At 36.3% G+C, this 18,529-nt stretch overlaps 1 protein-coding gene and 1 long non-coding RNA gene across 3 annotated transcripts in view; one reads left to right on the top strand and one right to left on the bottom strand.

Annotated features, from left to right (window-relative positions):
- Window positions 1-18,529, bottom strand: part of LOC7458875 (probable disease resistance protein At4g27220) — a 64,790-nt gene that overhangs the window by 24,387 nt on the left and 21,874 nt on the right. The window contains exons 1-2 of one of the 2 annotated variants that reach the window (XM_024592330.2): window positions 5,069-5,583; window positions 1,675-4,732 (exon numbers count right to left, since the gene is read on the bottom strand). The exons of the other annotated variant lie outside the window; for it this stretch is intronic. Coding sequence (XP_024448098.1) covers window positions 1,712-4,726 — 3,015 coding nt within the window. The 5' untranslated portion in view covers window positions 4,727-4,732; window positions 5,069-5,583 and the 3' untranslated portion in view covers window positions 1,675-1,711. Of the gene's footprint in view, window positions 1-1,674; window positions 4,733-5,068; window positions 5,584-18,529 lie in introns of those variants that run through there. 2 annotated transcript variants of the gene reach the window in all.
- Window positions 2,693-18,529, top strand: part of LOC127904829 (uncharacterized) — a 51,783-nt gene continuing 35,946 nt past the window's right edge. Inside the window, exon 1 of the long non-coding RNA XR_008058268.1 lies at window positions 2,693-2,797. This is a non-coding gene — a long non-coding RNA (uncharacterized LOC127904829). The remainder of the gene's footprint in view (window positions 2,798-18,529) is intronic.

Below are 18,529 nucleotides of genomic sequence, written 5' to 3'. Positions count from 1 at the left end.
ACCTTTCCTTCGGTAAATCTTTCTATTGGAAGCATGTAGTATGGATAATACTGGCAATTAAAAGTCCTGACTCCAATGCATCCTTAGAATTTTCCATCAGGTGAATGTATTCCCATCAGCTTAAAAATCAATCTCTGCCTTTTACTCCCAATACTTGCATATCCAAACCTGAAGGAAGAGGAGGAGGCGGAAGAGAGAGGGGGCAAAGAAAACGACACCGCCTTCTTCCTCTTCGAGGATGCGGGGTTTCTCGGTGCCTAGTTTCCAGAATTGCTGTGACATTTTATTTTTTTATAATTTTTGAATACAATAAATAAATAAATAAATGTAAATCAGCTCAATATAATTCTTTCCCAATATTACAACTAATAGCGATTTTTTTAAAAGTATATTTACCAAGAAAATATGTAATGAAAGCAATTCAGATCCATAATGGAGAGATTCAGATTCCAAAATTGAACTTTCTCACCTACACAAATAACTATCTTTCGAAACAAGACCTGAATCTAGTGGATAAAAAGATTATCTTTAACAAAATAATCCTAAAAATAAAATCACACGTAAATTCTTCATTATTATTGGTTTTGTAAATTTTCATTTGTTTCAAATAGTAGGGACCCAATTGATGAGTTTTGTTTTACCTTGCTCTTCTTGATGATGTCTTGGCTGACGTTGTTTTTTCATATTAGCTGGAAATTCACCTGGAATCTAATATATGTATTAAGAGTTTGTTTTGGTAAAGTAATGCCAAGTGATCATTTTCAAAAGTATTTTTTTAACTAATATTAAAATAATTATTTTAGATTATTTATTATTTATTTTTTATATTAGTATATTAAAACTATTAAAAATAAATCTAACAAAAATAATTAATTTTTTACATTACTAATCAAAATAAGAATTTGGAAGCTGGAATAAGAAAACTCAAGATCGACAAAGAATTTTTATTTGTGTTTGGCTTGCATATGTGAACTATATATGCAACAAGTATTTAATTACGAGTTAATTTGTGCAACGTATTATTAAAATGGATCTATTTATTAAAGATAAGAAATCATCTCGATATATAACAAATTTGTTAAAAATTTAGAATTTGTTGTAATTAACTAAGTTCTAAAACCATCTACTTAGAATACCTATTCTTCTTTTCAGTTTAGGGTAATTCCACAAGATTATCATTTTATAGCTAATAATGTCAGCCTACAAGGATTCCAGCAGCACTTGTAATGTTGATGAAGATTTTATTTAGGTGCTGTGAACTGGTAGGAAGCATAAGAAATTAAGGGTACCATTAGTCCAACTTCTGTGCACTAATTTGGCCTCAGCATCGTCACCTGCTGCACCCATGGCTACGTGCAGTGGGTAGAAGTGGTCTGGCCAAGGGTGAGCCATTTTTGGGTGTGGTGCCTTCGACTCATAGTGATTTTATTTAGGTGCTGTGAACTGGTAGGAAGCATAAGAAATTAAGGGTACCATTAGTCCAACTTCTGTGCACTAATTTGGCCTCAGCATCGTCACCTGCTGCACCCATGGCTACTTGCAGTGGGACGGATGACTCTTTCTTGCATTTGATGTTTTACTCTCTAAATAAATGTCAAACCTATTGATATAATAAACACATCAGTCATTAAGTAGACACATAGCTTAAGCTTAATCCAATTAAAACAACAATGCTTACTCTTAATTTAATATTATACTAAGGGCACTGTCGTCAGCACACAAAAAACTCTACAAAGGGACGAAGGACATCCTTAGCGTTAGGATGCTCCCACTCCACTACTGACTCCCACCATTCTTCTGGTTCTATATACATTCTTCTAAGAGAAGGGGGAGGAGATGGCTCGCCATTTTCAAGCAACGGGAGACAAATTGGCATCCTCTTCAGCTTCTCGCAATTTCTTACTTCAATTCCTTCGATAGAATCGCAAATCAGTTTTGCACTACAAATGCTTTTCAGTTCGGGTAATCCTCTCAATTCCATATTTCTTAACTTTGGGAGTTTGAATTCGATATTGCTGCTGCTGGTTTCTTCACCCATAACCCCCTCTTCATCTGGTCTTGTTCCACCTATTATCTCCTTCATCTTCTCACAGTCTTCAACTATAATCTCTTCTAATTTTACAAGGTTTGGCAGCAGGACAAGAGGGAACAACTTCTTCATACTACTACATCCAGAGCAAAAGAACTTCTTAAGACCAGAAAATATACCGTTGTAAGATGGAGATGGTGGTGGAGTAGAGCGGAACCAAGAAGATGAAACCAAGCTCTCCATGCTATTGCAACTAAAAATCTTGATAACCTCCAGATCAGTTGCATACTTTATTTGAGAGGAAACATCGCATAAACTTGTTGCATCATCATTATTATCAATAGTCAATTGTTGAATGTCCTTTGGAAACATGACCTGAAAACCTCCATCTCTGTCGATACTCAAGCTACCCCAAACAATTGTTTTCCTTCTGCAACCATAATCATAATCATCATAATCATAATCATACTTATCCAGTGGTCCTACAAGAGTTTGGTATGTGGTTAGTGATTTGGTTTCATCCCGAGATTTGATAAACTCCACGTAGTCTGAGTAACCTTCAAAATGGCATACCAAACTTTCCAACTTCCTCAAACAACCCACTTCCTTTCCTTTAACAGTTAACGGAGCAGGTTGTCCTCTTCTATTATCTTTGGTACCAGGAGGAATCCACTCCTCCAATACAAAGACTTGCAGGTGAGAGAGCTTAGGTAACAACCCACTAGGAAACTCCTTTTCACCACATCCATTCATTCTAAGATGCCTCAGGTTGCATAGACATTCCATGCCTTGAGGAATCTTTTCAAGTGCCCGAGTACCAGAGAGATCTAACCTCTTCAGTACCCTGAGCTTTTCTAATGACGGTACATGCCTTAACATCTTACAACCAATGAGCAGTAATGCAGTGAGACTCACCAATTCAGAGACAGAATCAGGTAGTTTTGTGATACCTGTATAAGACAGATCAAGAACCTTGAGTCCACGCAACTGCTCAAAAAATGAATCTGCTATAAATTGCAACTCTGAATTTCCACGTAACAATAGAGTTGAAAGACTGGGACACCTTGGTGAATGGCTGGAAGGAATTTCTTTAATCTGGTTATGCATCAGTGAAACTCTCATAAGATGCTCTGTCCACTCCTCTTCTCCCGGCAATTCTCTTAACTGTGCACCTGCTTTTACCATGCCTTGAGAGTTCTCTTGTAGTATTTGGATGGCCATGTCCCTAATCAAGTCATGCATCTTGACATACCCTTCCTCAGCACTTTCCAATAGGCAGACTCTTTCAAGTTTATTAAGGATCGAGTGGCCTTTGTTAAATTCTGCCTCCCTACTCTTCAGCCCTTTTATCACTCCCTCGTCAATCAAATAAGCTATCAAATCCTCTCTACGGATCTTGAAGTCTTCCAGGAATAATGCACAGTACAAGAAACTTTGTTGCAGTTCTGAATCACTTAGATGGTTATAACTAAATCTCAATATGTAGAATACGTCAGGCTCCATATCATCTTTTCTAACTTTTGATTCTCTCAATTCCTCCAACGCATTCCTCCACTCACGTACATCAACCACTCCCCTCATGGTTGCAGCCATGGTTATAACTCCTAGCGGCAAACCAGCACATTCCCTTGCCACAGATTTTGCAATTTGTTCCACTTCCGGAGAAAGTGCTGTGTCGTGTCCAAGTCTCTCAATAAACAAAGCCCAAGCTTCTTCCTTCGAAATAGGCTCCACTTTGATTATGTGTTGTTTACCCATCTGCTGACAAACATTTTCTGATCGTGTTGTAACGATCAGCTTGCATCCCTTAACAGCTTGGATAGGGACTCCCACCTTGTGTAGCTCAATAGCCTTCCACAAATCGTCTAAAATCAAAACCCATTTCTGTTTCTTCGTTAATTCTTTTGACAATTCAGCAGCTCTATACAGCTCCTCATCTTCATTAGAAAGATCTAAACCAATCCGTCTGGCGATACTGTATTGCAATTTATTAATGTTAGTGTCTTGTGAAACAGTAATCCAGTAAACATTGCAGAAACTGTCTCGTCTTTTTTGAAGCTGGTCATATATATGTTTCACCAATGTCGTCTTTCCCACTCCGCCCATCCCATAGATGCCAATAGTTGAAACTTCATCGTGCATCAACCAAGTCCAGATAGTCTTCTTATGGTCTTTGAATGCTTGACCCACCAGCTTTGTCGTTGGTACTGCGTCTCCTGGAATCTCATTTGTGTCGCCTGTAAGCCCTCCAGAAGAGCTAGCTCCTGCACCAGGCTGCACTACTCCTCCAGTCCCATTCTCTATATCATCCTCCATTAACAATTTACTGAGCTCTTCCATACGTTTTTCAAGTGCGTGATCCATTCTATCTGGTGCTTGTGTCTTTCCTGCATCTCCTGCCAACTTGTCGACTTCATTATTGTTTTGTTCTTGTGGAGTGGTTGAAATGGCATTATCATTAACATTGCTTGAACTTGCTATGCTTTTATGTCTTTTGTTGGCACCATGCATAGCGAGAAAAGCTGCTTCTTGAACTTGTTTAGGAACTCTTTCACAAATTGCAACACCATGCCCTTTCTCTCCTGATAAATGCCATTTGATCCTTGAAATGGAAGTATCCTTAGCAAATTGATGCCCACAATACATACACTTCATCTCCGCAACATGGTGCCAAAATGGGTAGTTTGATTGAACCATTTTGCCCTATATATAAAAACAGAGTCAAAATATTGAATAAAATTAATGTAAGTTACATCGATCAGAAAAGGAAAGGTTGAAACTAAAATAATAAGTTAAAAACAGCAAAGAATATAAAAAGAAAAAAAAATGAATTTGGTATGAACTCCATAAGGCAATTTATTTATAAAAACTAAGAAAGATCAATTTATTTATATTTGGAAACTATTGATGATACAAAATCCAAAGTTTCTCAATAAAATTTGTACAACTTGTGTTTTACTTAAAAAGATTCAAACAATAGTTACTTGTCAAAAACAAAGACAGCAACAAAATGAAGAAGATGAAGTATAAACACTTTACCTGGATTCAAAAGAATTTTAACAAAAGAATCTGAAGCTAATTGCTGAGTGAGGAAACGTGTGGACGCGCCCCAATGTTGAAACTCTGGGAAAGCTGATCTGAAAATGGAAGCACAAGAATATGAGAAAGAGTAGGCAAACTAGTCACCTGTCAAGCTGACAAGAGGCACTCAACAGACAAAAGAAACCTTGAGAGCAGCTGTTTTCAAGATAAATAGTTTAAGTTGATGGCAATATGAAAGAACAAAGCTAAATATGAGTTTTGAGTTCTAAAATAGATCAAGCAACACATATATAATTAAGTTCCACCTGATTGATCAATCTACAATCCTACTTATTAATTCTACAACCAAATGGGCAAATCTTATTTGAAACAAAATTAGTGTGCTTTCAAGCAAGAAAGATACAGATCAAGAACAGAATACGGTGAAATTTGGTGAGGGAAATTAGGAAATCAATGGTATACTGAGAGATCTCTCTCTTAGTGGAAGACTAGCTATTAAAAAAGTCACTGCAATTTGCAATAACTTTATGTTTTTTCTTTGGAGAAGTCAATAGAAATTGGCTGGAAGCTACAACTCCACCTACCACAGGTAAACAGCAAGCTTACTTTTAGTCAAGAATTGTAAATGCCTTGTGCTTTCTTTGTCCTGTATGCAAAGACTAGTCTCACTGCCTCCTGGAAACCACCAATGTCACTTTCATGAATAATCATTGCATACAGGACAAAGAAAGCACAAGGGATTCGCACCTCTGTTTTATTTCTTTAGAGTAAAAAAACATAAAGTTGCTTGCAAATTGCGATGACTTTAATAGCTCTACGGAGAGAGAAAGATACTAAGATGATCGATGTCAGTTGTTATATGAGATCTGGTTCTTGTAAAAGCTAAAATAAGATCAAATCTTTAAATCTTAATTGGTCATTCACCATTTTTGTTATGGTTTCGTGCTTTGAGATTATTGGCAAATTAAAGCAGTGATTGAGTAGACTTGCGTTATGGGATTGTGTAAGCTTTTATTATCATTTAATCTAACCGAATTGATGTGAGGGTTGGAATGTTCTAATCAAGATTTAGTCTCTCGTTCCCCTGATAGTTTTTTGTATCTCAACACACGAATTCTAGCTAGTTGGTTTAACCGACCCCGACTTTGCTGTTACTATTTGCTTTTGGCAAAGAACTGGGATCATCACCGTGTGAAGATATATTTTTAAATAAAAAATATTTTAAAAAAACAATCCCATATCATAATATTAGTTTTTTTTTTTTTAAATCAACCTCAGCCATAAAATTGTCAAAATTCATTAAAAAGAAAAGGCACTTTTGCTCCGGTGATATGCTATATTCCTTAATTGTTATGGCTATGGCATACGAATGAAAACTGCATAAAGGGACGGAGGCCATCGCAATCGTTAGGAAGCTCCCACTGCACCACTGTCTTGCATTTGATGTTTTACTCTCTAAATAAATGTCTTCCGGCTAATATAATAAACACATTAGTTATTAATACCTATTTATTTGCTGAAAAATAATATTTTTTTGGAAAATAAATTCTAGAAAAGTAAATTTCAGGAAAATGAATTATTTTCTGATGTTTGGTAGTGTAATAAAAAATAAGTTGGAAAACATTTTCCAGTGTTTGGTTATGTTATGGAAAATGAACTGGAAAATAATTTATTAATATTTTATTTTTTTCAAGTTTATTAAAATAATAAGTAACAAATCTTATAAATTAAAAAGTTGAATAAAAATAAAATTGAAAAAAATATAATTTTATAAATTTTTTTAAATAAAATAAATAATAATCAAAATAATAATAATAATAATAAAAAAATGAATCCAGAGAGCGAGAGAAAGACGGAAAGAGGGAGCGAGAGAAAGACGGAGAGAAAAGAGGGAATCCACAGCAGTTCTCATTCATTTTTTGCATGGCCATTCTGTTACAACTGCCAGTATATTTAGGCAGAGGAGAAGACGGTGCTGACTTGACAACCTTCCCAGTAATGAGAATTATAATTTATTGAAACGGTGCGCATAAGTAACGGCTTAACAACAGATTAGTACGGTGCGTTTTGTCATGAAATCAGTGGAAATTAAAAGTTATCCCTCCTCCATTGTTAATTCCTGAGATATGTATGCATCCCTTCATGTGTTGAAATCTGAAGGCCTTTAAAATGGATCATTATTTCTTCTCAGAAGAAAAAAAAGGGATAATTTCTTATCCATAATTGAAGAAAAAATAAATTATGCTGCACATTTTTTTTGCGAAGGCAAAATGCATTTATCAGATGGAACATATGCAATTATCATGACAGTGATGTTGCCGAGGAGCAATTCGGCTCGCTAATGACAGCATGGATTAACCTTGAAGAAACCAACACGCAGCCCTGCCACCACCAACCCATACACCAGATAGCGACTGAACATTGCGTTTTTCACTGTTTTTCAGACTTAAATTTTTAGATTGATATAGTTGGAGAGGAAGTCCTCACCTCTGACCCGTGGAGCCAAGAGACATACAATTCCATAACGCAAGCTTGGACAAACCCCCCGCGTGTTAAGCACTGCCTCATCTTGTGTCCATCTCCGTTGATGATCACATTTCAGATGACCTACAAAGATATCTCAAGTTCTATCTAGTGATGGTCAGTACGACAATAACATGTAATAAAACTCGTTTTTATTATTATTATTATTATTATTATTTATTTATCTGGAGAAGTGAATCAAAGGGGAGATTTGAAATTATCAAGCGGGGAAAAGTTTACTTACCATGTCGTGCACAAAATATAGGCTTTGAAACGACAGTGTAATTTGGCAAAAAGAAAACAAACACTACTCATTTTCGTGGACAAAAATCATTTGTAGTCAACAATGTTTAGAAATGTGTTAAATATTATTTTTTAAAATATATTTTATTTGAAAATGAATTTAAAATCAGGAAATTAAATAAAGATAGACTAGACTCCCCTAAGAGAAGCTATTCTCACAACCTATCTCAAAATAGAATAGAAGATCACATGTCCCGGAAAATACTTCGAAACTCACTCTCTAGACATTCCTTTAAGTCAAACTCTCTTCCCGAACAGTAACAGGAAGTCAACTCTATCTGTTATCTCATAACATAAAATTACTAAAGATCAGAATCTAAATTCTATTCCTAAAAGTAAATGATCAGACATAGACTCATACTCCGGACATTGAAGACAATCAGTCCGGTAAGCTCTTGATAAGGGAAAGAGTCCTGGCTAATCTTGAATTGAATAGATACAGTCGATCTGCCTACGTTTCTTGGTCAAAGACTGGCACTAGTGACTCAAACTCAAAGATTGGGATATCCAACCGAATTGCACTAATAAGGTAGCACTTTTGTCCCTATATGGAGGTCCACTATCCTATCCTGATTAGGAAGGGAATTTTTCCAGGTAGTTGACAGTTAACTCAAATTAATTTATTAATTAAAATTTTTAAAATTCTAATCTTCAACAAAATAAAAATTAAAAATAAATATCAAAATTATACACATTAAAACATAAATCTTACTTTTAATACTTATTTTATCTGACTCTCTTTTTCTTTATTTATCTTTCCCTCCTTTCTCTTCTTTTTCTTTTATTTTTTCTTCTCTCCTACTGGTTCTCTCTCTTAATTTCAAATTCCTATTTTTTTTTTATCTCATTTATACTTATCAAGCTTTATTCAACTACAACAATATCCCTTTTGCATTTATATTTACTTCTAAGTTTCCAAGGTTATTAATTATTGCCTTTTCACACCAATAATATAATCAAGATCTAACTGATCAATCAAGAATCCTACATACAAATTCTACAACCAAATAAGAATTTGGTATGAACTCTAGAAGGCATGGATTTCAAAAACTAAGAAAGATCAATTTATTTATTTATATATTTGGAAACCAATGACGATCCCCTCTTAGTGGAAGACTAGCTATCAAAGTCAAAGCAATTTGGAAGCAACTTTATGTTTTTTTCTTCGGAGAAGTCAATAGAAATTGGCAGGAAGCTACAACTTCACCTACGAAAGGTAAACAGCAAGCTTAGTTTTAGTCAATAATTGATTAACATGCAAACCCCTTGTGCTGTATGCAAAGAATAGTCTCACTGCCTCCTGGAAACCACCAATGTCACTTTCACGAATCACTTGCTTTATTTATTTATTCACACTAACTGTTCAACGTGTTCACATTACACTGCTTTAAGATATGCTTGTAAGAGAGGGCTCGGGTCATTGCTTCCCATCTGGCACAGTAATCCCTTTGGCTTTAGCTAGCACCAGTTCTACGGACAGAAAAAGATACTAAGAGGATCAATGTCAGTTGTTATATGAGATCTGGTTCTTGTAAAAGCTAAAATAAGATCAAATCTTTAAATCTTAATTGGTAATTCCAAAATATTAAATCTTCAATTCTTTATATATCCAAAATATTAAATCTCGAGGCTTTTCCTTAAAAGACTTCACCCACCAATTTAAATGTTAACATCTTCATCTATGCATGTATTTTTATTTTTTTTGGTGGCAAGAAAACGGTAATTTTAGTGAGAAAATAATAATAAAAAATGCTAATTAACCAATAAGGGGTTGGAAAATGCTAATTTTAGTATGATCCGTTTAAAGACATGCTATATGTTTAAGAAATTTGGTGAGGGAAGTTAGGAAATCAATAAGAAATTTGGAGAGGGATGTTAGGAAATCAATGGTATACTGAGAGATCTCTCTCTTAGTGGAAGCAACTTTATCAAAGTGCTATGTGCAAGCAACTATATCAAATTAAAGCCAAGTTCTTTTCTTTGGAGAAGTCAAAAGAACTTGGAAAGGGAAGCAAGCTGTCTTCCATCTTTTTCCTTTTTGTTGTTTTAATTTAATCAGAGCTGCAAACTTATTTTTAGTCTGTCAGTAACAGCTGATCTCGTAAAGGAAAGCACAAGCTATTAAATGATTAACATGAAGGTGGACTAGATAATACCCGTTTACTCTAAAGAAATAAAACAATAGGGCAAATCCCTTGTGCTTTCTTTCTCCTATAAGCAATGATTACTCCCACTTCCCGCTCCTCGAAACCACCATGCAAATTTTTTGTCACTTTCATAAAACTATTCAACATGCTTACTCAGAGGGAATCTGTGGCAATTAAAAGTTATCCCTCCTCCATTGTTAATTCCTGAGACATGTATGCATCCCTTCATGTGTTGAAATCTGAAGGCCTTTAAAATGGATCGTTATTTCTTCTCAGAACAAAAAAAAAAAGGGATCATTTCTGTGTGCTGCACATTTTTTTGCGAAGGCAAAATGCATTTATCAGATTGAATATATCAAAGAAATATTTTAATTTAATATTTTAAACTATTAAATGAATCTTCAAGATATAATTTATATTAAAAAGATAAAAAACAAAAACAAAAAATATAAAGGAAAAACCACAAAAAGAGTAAGGGAAGAAAAGAGGAAAAAAAAAAGCAAAGAAGAAACACCAGAGAACAAACAAAGAAAAAACAGAAACAGAGGGGGGGGGTGTAGCATTGGCTAGCCAGCACACCATCATCAACTTCGTTGCTTTGGGTAATGCTTGTTTTCTCAACTGAACTAATGATCATGCCCTTGACATTCTTTGCTCGAATTCCTTTATGGAAGGATGGTCTTGATTATCGACATGGCACTGGTCATGGTATTGGATCATACCTAAATGTACATGAAGGACCTCATTTAATTAGTTTCAGACCACATGCTCGTAATTAGCTTCCATGACTGTAACAGATGAACCTGGATACTATGAGGATGGGAACTTCGGGATAAGATTGGAGAATGTGCTTATCGTCAAGGAGGCCGATACAAAATTCAATTTTGGTGACAAGGGCTACTTATCTTTCGAGCACAAAACATGGGCACCATATCAAACGAAGATGATCGACTTGACCCTTCTTGGTCCTGAAGAGATAAATTGGCGTAACAGCTACCATGGGAGATGTAGGGATATTCTGGCCCCTTATTTGGATGAATCTGAGATGGCATGGCTGAATAAAGCTACTGAACCCATAGGGGTGTGATTCTTGTTTCTAGTAGCCAAGGACCCTCTCAAAAAATAAGAACATAGATGAATGTAATGTTTTGAATTAAAGGGATAGGAAAAGGCTAGAAAGCCCTTGAAGGCTTAAATGTAGGAATAAATTAAATGAGAGGTATTATAATAATTGTATAAAGAGATGATAAATATAAATAGAAGGAAAAAAAAAAAGAGAAGAGAAATCTGAATATTTTGAGAGAGAACCGGCAGGAGTGAAGGGAGAAAGAAGAAGAAGAAGAGAAAAGAGGGAATTAGAAGGGAAATAGAAAGGAGTTGAAGAGAATAAGTTTAAAGGTAAGATTTAGGTTGTTAAATGTATAAATGTATGTTAATTGAACTTAATTTCAGTTTTGATGAATGTTAGGGTTTTGAAAAGTTGTGTTTTGAGTTTAATTGATGAATTAAATTGAATGTTATAAGGTTGATTGTTATGGGTAATTGATTAATGAGTTGATTATGGAAGATTGTGATGATTTTGAGTTATGAATTGTGTAAATGGTGAATGTTGAGTTAGAATTTTGGAAAGAACAGTAGGTAATCTGTGAGAATTCTGGGTTTGAGGTTGAAGATGACAAAATTTTGGTTTGGTCCCTCAATTTTGGAAAATTACAGTTTAGTCCCCAAACTTTGGAAAATTTGCAAAATGGTCCATGGAGCCTATTCCGAGAATCTGAGCAGAATAACATATGAATTATGGGCAGAATTCCTGTATAGTTATGAAATTTTAACACTTTCAATTTAGTCCTCCAATTTGACAAAAATTACAATTTGACCCTAAAAATTTGGTAAAATTCCAGAATGGTCCCTGGAGTATAATGAGATGATCTGGACAGAATTGAGGATTAATTATAGTCATAATTTCAGTATAGTCATGGATTTATGATAATTTTAGTTTAGTCCTTCAATTTGACAAAAGTTGCAATTTGACCCTTAAAAGTATGATAAATTACAGATTAGTCCCTAGCTGTAATATTACCTTTTTTAGATTGGTTTGATGAATAATTGGGGATTATTATAAATTTTATTATTTATTTTATTATGGATTAGATTTCGGGAAAACCGTTAAATGTTGGGTTTTTAGAAAAAATAACTAGATAGTTCAAAAACATATAGGGTTATGGAATACACCCTTAGATAAGTGTATTAAATAGGTTATATTCTTTTGAGTCATTCTTGAATATGTCTCCTTTATATTCAGATAATCCTGATATTCTACCGGCGGGACGTCAGTAGGATTTTCTTCGGTGTCTGCTTTTGACTTATGTTTGCTTTCGAGTCAGGTGAGTGGATAATTTTCCATATGCATGAGAAATATTATAAATATTTGATTTGTTAATATGAATTGGATCATGCTTCTTGATAATATATATGTTGATTATTATCCTTGTTTTGATAAAGCATGATCAATTATTGAATCTGAATTCTTGATATGAACCAGTATATATTTTGAATCGAATTCTGAATTGATAGCTCCTCATTTGATTGAAGTCATGAGTTGAGTCTTGAGATATGAATATGTCTGTTTGATTATGATTATGAACCTATGGTATGCCAGTCAGAATACCCATGCTAACAGGGTAGTGTTAGTCTTTGTGCACATCGTATTTGAACCCTAGTTGGTCGGGGGAGTCACCAACCTGTGTGGACTGATCATCCCACAGTACGGAGCCTCATGCTCATTGCATTTTGATTTTCTGACGAGTTTTACCATATGATCTTCTTGTTATGGCCAATTTGAGAAACATTTCCATAAGAACCTAAAGCCATACTTGTATATATATATTTCTCATTGTTATATTACCTCGTGTGTGTGTGTATTGAGCGTTATCTACTCACTGAGTTGTTGAACTCACCATCTCATTATTTATCATTTTCAGGTTTATAGCTTGATAGCAGGTCATTTTGTTGGACCTTCAGAACCTGCTCTTTTGGTTGTAAATTGTACCTTTTTCTCTTTATGTCTAGTTAGTGCTTCAAAACTCTGAATTTATATGAACTCTTGTATTAAGACAATCGAATTATATTATGAAGTTGATTTTGATGTAAATGCTATGTTGAACTCTGATTGAGTTAGGATAAGTTTGGGTTCGCATAGGTATGGAACCTTGGAGGGGAACCTTGCCTATGTGCCGGTCATGGATCCGGGATTCGGGTCGTGACAATGAAGAAAACTGAAACTTCATATTTATTTAATTTATTTCACAAGGGAATATTTTTAAGCTCCAAAATCAGTTTGTGATGTACAAAAACTTATATAGATTTAGTGTTTTTATGATTTATATTATTTTTAACATATTTTCTCAAGTTAGAAAGCATAAAAGAAAAAAAAGAGGGAGTACCTGCATGAATGTGTTTCTAAATATAGAACTTCTCCCTTGTTCAAACGTGGAGAGGTATAGAGAGGCTTTTTCAGACCCTTGTCAGCCACAAACAATACTAAGTGATACGAACCCTAACAGAATTTAATGGAATTCACGACTTCAAAATTAATCTAATCCAAGTTTGTTGAGATTTGAATGAGCTTATTACAATGGAAGACTTGCTCCAAGACAGCAATACTATAAACCAACTCGATTACAACGCTTACATCTGGAGACGAGCAAAGAAAGTATAAATTCACAACAAAGAATGGTCAATTCTTTGAAGAGTTGCAGGTTCAATCAAAAACCAAGATTAAGCAACTAAAAAGTCGGCTACAATGCTGAAAATATAATCACAAGTCTGCCCTAAAATTATTCCTAAAGATTATTTAAACTCCAAGCCAAAACCCTAGTTTTCCTAATGGGTCTCACATAAGCCTAATTTAAATAATAATCAACCCAGGTTAAAACTAGCCCAAACTAATTAAAATAAACAAAATAAAAAAGTCTAAGACCTAAATAAAATGTCTTCTCTCAAAATAAATAAAGTTTGATAGCCCAAATAATTAAATAAGACAAGTTTGTTGTTTCTGCATTCTGTCTGGGAGCAGCAACAAAAGTTCAACTTAAAACAGATGGTTCTCTCTCGTCTTAATGAATTAGAAGGCGTGCTATATACCTGTAAGACCCAATATTTTGGCCCAAACCTAAGCCCATGTCAGCCCAAACCCAACCTAAATTAACCTAGGTATTTAAGAAAAAGTTGCAAGAGAATTACTTTCCTCTCTTCTAATTCTTGTAGCCGTCGTGACCCTCCCCTCCTCAAACCTAAGATTTTAGTTTTTGATCTTGAATTTTCGGTTCAAGAAAGGTGGAAGTAGCAAGTAAGTGATTCTCTTTCATATTACTTTCGATTATAGTTGTCGCACGTCGAAAAATCCGCGCGGCATCGAGCTGGCGATCTTTTTCATCTTCTCGTTTATTGTTTGCTTTGATTGATTCACTGGAATCGCCACCTAGTAATTTATTGAAGGCTACTAGAAAACCGGATGTACTGGTCTTGTCAGAGATTCGCGGGTAAGGGACTGGTTGTGGTTAGGGAAGGTATTAGCACCCCTAACACACCCTACCTGAGGTAAGCTGCTTCGTGATTTTGACGTGTTAAAGAAGTTTTAAAATTTTATCTTTTCATCGGATATTAGAAATACAACTTACGTATAAGTTAATAATTCTTGACCGTGATCCAATCAAAATATTAAATTCTTCTTTAATCTTTACAATTTTATTATAAATAAATATATAAATAAAACATTCATTAAAAAAAACAAACAAACACACCCATAATACACTTTCACTATTGTTTTCTTTTCTTTTTCTTCTTTTTGTTTGTTTTTCATCTACACTTCGAAATACAAATTCAAAACTAAACAAAAATTAAATTACACAATTTTAAATTTACAAAATAGCCCCTAAACACTCCATAAATTGCAGGGGAGGCCTTCTGCACTGCAGCAACAGTGGCGGCGCGTTGTTCCACGTGCCCCGCCTCTGGCGGCGTGTGGATTCACGCGCCGCCGCCGCTGAAGGTGGCAGAACCGGTGGATCGGGGCCGTCTTCCTCTTCTCTGTCTTCCTACGCCGGCGGTGAAGGTCACCGACACCTGCAACAAGGGAAACAACGCAAAACAGCAGTTGATTTTAGTTTTGTTTTTCTCTTTTGTTTTGCAGATCTGCATCTCTCTTCGCAGCTCGGTTTGTTTTTGTTTCCCCTTTGTTCCCTGTTTCAAGCGGCCAGCAGTGTGGATGTGCTTCGGTCGACGGCTGTGCAGCTGCTGGTGTCCGGTTTGGCGGAGATGGAGGAGAACGAAGTGGTCTGATCGCCGGCTTCAATTGGCTTTGCTGCTGCAGCCTGCGGCCGCTGGAGCTGCTGCAAGAATGTGAGAGGTTGCTGGCGGTGTTGAGGCAGAGGAATGGACAGATCGGTGGGTGTCGGTGTGGTGGTCGGCTGCTGTGGGAAGGAAATGCTGGAGGCGGCTGTTGATGAGGGAAAGGTTGTTCTGTGTTGAGAGGGAAGAACCGATCTGGGGAAGAGAAGGAAAGGAAATGGCGTTTGGCAGGGGGAATGTGGGTATGATCTGTGGGTAGCGACGGGTTCGGGGTTTGACTGGTTTTTCAGGTGAGAGAGGGAAGATTTGTGGCTTGGGGGAACGGAGTGGCTGCTCCGGTTTGGTTTTGAAAGAGAGGGGGCTGTGAGTTTGTTGTCGGCTGCTGAGGGGAAGAAGAAAATCAAAGGGGAGGGGCGGTCGGCCTCTGTAAACAGGGGAAGGAAGGCTTGCGGCCGCCCCTGCTCTCTCTGGTTTTTTGCTCCTAGGGAAGGGGGGCGCGCCGCTCCTTCAAAAAAGGATAGGTTTAGGGTTAGGGTTTTTTTTTGGTATTTTTTTGATGTTTCAAAATTGTCCCTCTCATTCTGTGTGTTGAAGGCTACTATTTATAGGTAAAATATTGCTTGGGCCTCAAAATTTGGTCCCTCCACTTCTTTTTTTTGTAAATTTTGATTTTTCTTATTTTTTTGTCTTTTTTTGAAAACGAGCAATATCAACATCGACTCAATGAGGAAAATCAATGATTAAAAATAATGCGTTAAAAGTTGAACGCGTTCCAAATATCTTTGAAAATTTAAATTCTTTTGAGACGATGCTAAAAATGCTAAAAACGATGCAAATGTATTAAAAATATATTTTTTTGGATTTTCAATGTTTTTTGCTATTTTTGAATTTTTCTGAAAATTTATCAAAACATGGGTCAAAAATTGGATAGCAACAGATGCCCCCTCTTTACAATGCTTACGAAGCAAAACTCCTTAATGTTTTGCATAGTAAACTTTGTAAAGAAAAACTTGTCTTTCTGTCTGCTTAACTTGCTCAATATCCACTCATCTAAAGACCTTGCTTTTTTTTTTCTCTGTTCTCTCTTCCTTCTCTTTTCTTCCTCTTCTTTCTTTCTTCTTTTTTTTCTTTATTTCTCTCTCTTTTTTCGTTAACTTGAGATCCTATCTGGTGATCTCCTTGAACCAAAACCAAAATCTTGTGTGGTTGGGCTAACCTGAGATCCCGTCCGGCGATCCCCTTTAACCAGAACCAATATCCTGTGTGTGGTTGGGCTAACCTGAGATCCCTTCCGGCGATCCCCTTTAACCAGAACCAACATGAGATCCCATCTGGCGACCTCATTAAACCAAAACTAAAAAAATGTGTGTAGCTCGGTCAACCTGAAATCCCATCTGGCGATTCCCTTTAACCAAAGCTACATGAGATCCCATCTGGCGACCTCATTAAATTGGAACTAAAAAATATGTGTAGCTCGGTCAGCCTGAAATCCTATCTGGCGACTCCCTTTAACCAAAGCTACATGAGATCCCATCTGGCGACCTCATTAAATTGGAACTAAAAAATATGTGTAGCTCGGTCAACCTGAAATCCCATTTGGCGATTCCCTTTAACCAAAGCTACATGAGATCCCATCTGGCGACCTCATTAAAGTGGAACTAAAAAATATGGTAGCTCGGTCAACCTGAAATCCCATCTGGCGATTCCCTTTAACCAAAGCTACATGAGATTCCATCTGACAACCTCATTCAACTGGAACTTAAAAAAATATGTGTAGCTTGGTCAACCTGAAATCCCATCTGGCGATTCCCTTTAACCAAAGCTACATGAGATCCCATCTGGCGATCTCATTAAATCAAAACTAAAAAATGTGTGTAACAAATGGTCTCGTTGTAATGGGTGACCTACCCAGGTGGAAAGAATGTGAAAAACGGTCTCATTATGATGGGTGACCTACCCAAATGGAAAGAATGTGAGGTGCGGTCTCATTATAATGGGTGACCTACCCAGATGGAAGATAGAAAAAATATGGAGTGGTCTCATTGTTATGGGTGACCTACCCAGATGGAAGATAGAAAAAATGTGAAGTGGTCTCATTGTTATGGGTGACCTACCCAGATGGAAGATAGAAAAAATGTGAAGTGGTCTCATTGTTATGGGTGACCTACCCAGGTGGAAAGAATATGGAAAGCGGTCTCATTATGATGGGTGACCTACCCAAATGGAAAGAATGTGAAGTGTGGTCTCATTATAATGGGTGACCTACCCAGAAAAAATGATGGTCTTATTGTGATGGGTGACCTACCCAGAAAAATGATGTTTTTTTTCAAAAAAATGGTCTCATTGTTACGGTGACCTACCCAAAGACAGAATGTGACTTACCTGGCAAAAAAACTTGGTTGGAGCAGTCCTGACAGGACAAGGCTGACAAACTTGGCACCTTCTGGTTGCAGGTTGACTTGAAGACTCCTCTTGATGACGGGGTTAATCTCCTTGTTTCTTTGAGATTCTCCTACTAGCAAGGTTCATCTCATTCTCTTCTTGTTCCAGGATCTAAACCGATTCTTTGTCATCCTCAACTCAATGATTCTTTCTTTGTCCACAATCTTGCTGGACTTCATTGAGGATCTTTCTGTAACAAATCACAAGTATGTGTAATGCTTTGAGGTTAGATGACATGCATGCATCCTTACCTGATGTGAAATATAGGTCCCCCCCTTTGATGATCCATCGTCATAGGGTGCCTTTGTTTGCATTCCAAAGCTTTATTTGTTCTTTTGATGCATTGGCCCATTCATGTGATAGCCATCACTCAGATGTAAGTGCAGTGCCCATCCTAAGCTGTCCACGACAATTACTGCTCTCGTTGTTTATCAAGCTTGACTCTGCCCCGAAGTGTGGTGTTGCTTGATTCATCATGAAGGATTTTCTCTCCTGGATTCTTCTGAAAATTATCTTCTGATTGGTTGTGTGCATCATGCCAACACCCATCAAGATGGTCAACCAGTCATGAACTTGCCTCCAATTGAAACAATATTCTTCAAGTATATGTTATCACCAGTCTTCATGGAAATCATCCAGTCATCCAGACATGCATCTCATAGCTTGCAGTGAAAGACTCATCGTTGTATGCTCA

This window comes from Populus trichocarpa, unplaced genomic scaffold (assembly GCF_000002775.5).
Source record: "Populus trichocarpa isolate Nisqually-1 unplaced genomic scaffold, P.trichocarpa_v4.1 scaffold_25, whole genome shotgun sequence".
Lineage (NCBI taxonomy): Eukaryota > Viridiplantae > Streptophyta > Magnoliopsida > Malpighiales > Salicaceae > Populus > Populus trichocarpa.
Note: the sequence above shows the minus strand (reverse complement) of the source record. Positions and strands in the feature narration are given on the sequence as shown.